The 4,133-nt window shown below is 40.0% G+C and overlaps 1 protein-coding gene across 4 annotated transcripts in view; it reads left to right on the top strand.

Annotated features, from left to right (window-relative positions):
- Positions 1-4,133, top strand: part of reln (reelin) — a 156,437-nt gene that overhangs the window by 76,295 nt on the left and 76,009 nt on the right. For all 4 annotated transcript variants that reach the window (XM_032523791.1, XM_032523790.1, XM_032523789.1 and 1 more), the window contains exon 3: positions 3,678-3,816. In XM_032523791.1, coding sequence (XP_032379682.1) covers positions 3,678-3,816 — 139 coding nt within the window. The remainder of the gene's footprint in view (positions 1-3,677; positions 3,817-4,133) is intronic.

Below are 4,133 nucleotides of genomic sequence, written 5' to 3'. Positions count from 1 at the left end.
CTCTCTCTCTCTCTCTCTCTCTCTCTCTCTCTCTCTCTCCATGCCCGGACATGAAAGGGACTAGTTTTGATATTTGCATTTCTACGCCTGAGTGTATTTTTCAAGTGGGAATAGAAATTCTGTGAGCAGTGTCGAGTCCCAGCGCTGCTGTGTCCTGGAGTGCATCAGTCTGCCTTTTCATCTTCACCCTAGCTGCTCTCTGCTTCTCTTTAGCCATATCCTCAGTCCCTCCCTTGCTCTACCTCTCTTTGTCTGCTGCTATTATCTTTGTTTTCCTAATTTTCTCACAACGATACGCTGTTTTTTGTTTCAAACATTGGATTCTGTGTTTGTTTTTATTTTATCCAGCATTACAGTTTTCTTATTCAATTTACAGAAGCTTTTAGTAAATTAATTAGGGTTTTATTACAATAATTTGTCATCACTGTAATTTAAAAACCACTCTGGCCAGCACTTAAGTTGTTGTTGGTACCCTGCCCACCGTTTTCTTTTACTTAATGATAAGTGACAGCACTGGTGCTGTCCTTATGTTGACAACGGCCACAGCCCATTTACTGTCTCCGTCTGCTGCTCTTTCCCCTACTACTGCTGCCTCCCCTGCTGAGTCTGCTGCTCAACGCCATCACCACACTCTCTTTCTGTTTGTATTTGCAGCTTTCCAGATAGTGTTTCCATTGCCATGAGAGCTAAGCTTGTGTTATGCACATCTGCGGGAATTCTCAAATTGCACCATGGCAATGCGGTGAGAAAAATTCACAGCGCTTCTGCTTCTCTTCTTCTGACACAAAACTGGACATTTAATGCCGAAACTGGTGTCTTGACGGCCTTGGTTTTGGCAGTAAATGTATGGCACATAACATTATGGAAATTGTTCTGGAACTGTGTCTTTTGTGTCAGAATGGGGTTAACAAGAGAGAAAGATGTATGGGTATGTCACTTGAGTGCTACATAAGAACTGGACAAAAGTAATTTCTGCTTGTCTTTATGTCAGCGGTAAAATAGGGTGCAGGGAAATCTTGCCCAGGCAAACAACATTGCAATAACCCAAGACAGTTATGTGTGTTTATGTGTGTTTCCCTGTATGAGTGTCTATGTGTTTGCTTAAGAGTAAATTGTAGTCATTACATAGAGAGGTTGTAGCCGAGAGGTGATTGGAGAATAGCAGTACTATTAGTGGGTGATTACATCTCAGTCTGTTATTACACACCAGCAGCTCCTTAGCAATGTAAAAGGCTGCTTTTCTCGATGCCTCGTAAATCTGACACACTAGGCCCGCACAGTGCATGAACTCACACATAATGACACAGTATGTTATTGTCATGTGAAACCATTCAAATCATGTAGATTATTCAGTTTGAACTCTAGTTAAAGAGTTTGCTGTTTCTCTCCATGAGAACTTTTACAAGAAAATATTTGCAGACCCCACAGGGTAAACAAAAATGCATGGTGCTTAATTTAAAAACAAGCTTGTTTTTCTTAGTTTTTCAACCGACAGCAATAATAACTAGGTTTGTTTGTACCGTGGCACAGACAAATACGCCCAACACAAACACTAAACTGAAAAAACGATACAAACCAGCACAGACAAAAATACACACAAACAGCTGGCTGGGTTAAACAGAAACATTTATGGTGCTGTCGACATTGTGTGTATTTATGAATGCAATCTGTGAGGTCACATTTATTACTGTCAGAAATGGGCGGAATTATTTCTCTTTAAATAATTACTTTAAACCCCCCCCCCCACACACACACACACACACACACACGCACACGCACACACACACACATACAATCTTTGCATATTGATTTGCACATTGATTCAGGGGATATTAAAGCTCCGATGTTATTAATCATCCCTGATTATGTTTTCAGTGAGCTGAGTGATGATTGAGGAAAGGAGCGGAGAGGATTGTGTTAGGCTAGCCAACAAAGCACTGCAGCTCTGAGCACATCTTCATACACAGTAGGGCTGCACAGTATGAGGAAAATATATAATTGCGATTATTTTGACTTATATTGCATTTGCAATATGATTACCGATATTGATATATCAATGAAATGATTTTTACTTTTATTTTCATTTAAACAATTTAAAATTTAAAGAAGATTTATAAGGATTATAGTGTGATTTTTTTCGCGAGGATCTGTACCAAACAAAGACTTTTTTCTTTAGACTGTAGGATACAATTTGTAGGCCGGGACATCTCTGCAGCATCACAATACTTCAGAATAGTTTGACAAATATTTTCAACAAATATTGCAACCCCCCCTGCAATTTTGATAACATTGCAATTAATTGTGCAGCCCTAATACACAGATGGTACATTGCATACATTTGAAATCTGGCTGAATGTGTTTGCAACGTGAGCAGTGGACCACACTATGTTGACTTTGTTTTCTAAAATGATGACAAATGCATAAATTGTCTGTCTAGGAGATGCACACTTATCTTTGTGTTGTGTTTGCACTCGTAATAGTTACCACACAGTTTGGACGCCTCTTGGCAGACACTACAAAGCCATTTATTATCAGTAAATTATTAAATTGTTCTGTATGTCTGCGTAGTGATTGATGAGTGCGGCGGTGTCCTGCCCTTGCCCGCTCTGATATGAAGGAAAGATTGTGTGACATGATGTCATTCCATCGATGCAATCATAGCCGGACACAGACCCTCATTAATAAATGCAGTGTTATGTCAGTGTCAGCTCACAGGGAGGGAGAAAAGAAGGAGAGGGTTGAGAAAAAATAAATGATGAAAGAAGAGAAGTAGAGGGGGGAAAAGAGCAAAGAAGAGACAGTGGATTAGAAGTGAGTGTGAGGCAGGAAGAAGAAAAAGAAAACTGTGCTGTAGGATGCCAGTGGATGGAAAAATATCAGTAAAATGGCATGAGATCAAAAGAGTCAGCGAAGAAATGAAAAGTAGACGGAAAGAAGGGAGAGTGGGATAAGGTGGATACAGTTTGAGCAAAACTTGAGACATTGGGTAGATGTCTATACTCTTATATCACGCAGGTCCTTGTGGCTCTTTCTTAGTGTATCTGGTTAAATTCATTGCATTATATGCATTAGTTTCAGACTTACGCTGATTTGTCTGTAAGTGTTAATTTATAATGTATTTCCCATTTTTGCACTCTCTCTTACCAAATAGTATTGCAATATTTTAATTGCATACAAGCTGATAGGTTTGACTTTGCTGTAAATCATATTGCACAAGATACCATTTTTTATTTTAATGTTACTTTCATTTTATTGCTGTACAAAACCAACCTTCAATATTGTGGTGTGTTTTATTTTTGTGAAAGTAACTGAGTGTGCAGCAATGTTATGGAGTGCGGATACATTTTTTAAAGTCTGTAGTTTGGAAACTGGTGAGAGTTGGAAAACCAAAAAACAATGTTTGTAATTCAAGAGACCATAATTTAAATATAATCATTTACACCACATCTATGTTTTATCAGTTGTTTGTCTCTGTTTTGGTTGTGGGTTTCTGAAGGCAATGCTGTTAAGGAAGCCACATGAACACACACCACTGGCAGACAATACAACCCATACAGTTTCTTATAAATGGGCTTACCCCACAATGATAATGGAACTTTGCAGGTGACTGCAGGTGACTTTATCTGTCTCCGTCAATTCACCATTTCTGTCTCTTTCTTTTCTCCTCCCTCCGCCAGGTGTGATGCCAGAGCGGCAGTTTGGTGGAACCCAGTTTGTTTGCAGTGTGGTCGCTTCACATGTCAGCCACCAACCATCCACCAGCTTCAGCTTTGTCTGGATTGCCCCACCGCCTGGCACCGGCTGTGTCAACTTCCTGTAAGTCATGTGTGAGTGTATGTGTTTTAAAGGGAATGGCTAAGAGAGAATATTATCATAATTATATTATTGCAGATTAGGACCTTTACAGCTGTGTCTTGTTGTGTGGCTGCATATTGACCCAGTAAGCCTGAGTGAGGCTTATCAGCCAACAGGATGGTCGGTGTCTTCTCTGTCAGAGCCACAGAAAGGATGTTAAAAGGTCATCTACTCGGAGAAGGTCAAACTTGGGACAGAGATAGTGAGTGAGTGTGTGTAGTGAAATGACCTGTGCAGTGGCAGGTGTGTGTGTGTGTTTGTGTGTGTGTGTGTTGGGG

This window comes from Etheostoma spectabile, chromosome 8 (genome assembly GCF_008692095.1).
Source record: "Etheostoma spectabile isolate EspeVRDwgs_2016 chromosome 8, UIUC_Espe_1.0, whole genome shotgun sequence".
Classification (NCBI taxonomy): Eukaryota; Metazoa; Chordata; class Actinopteri; order Perciformes; family Percidae; genus Etheostoma; species Etheostoma spectabile.
This window is presented reverse-complemented; position numbering and strand designations above follow the sequence as displayed.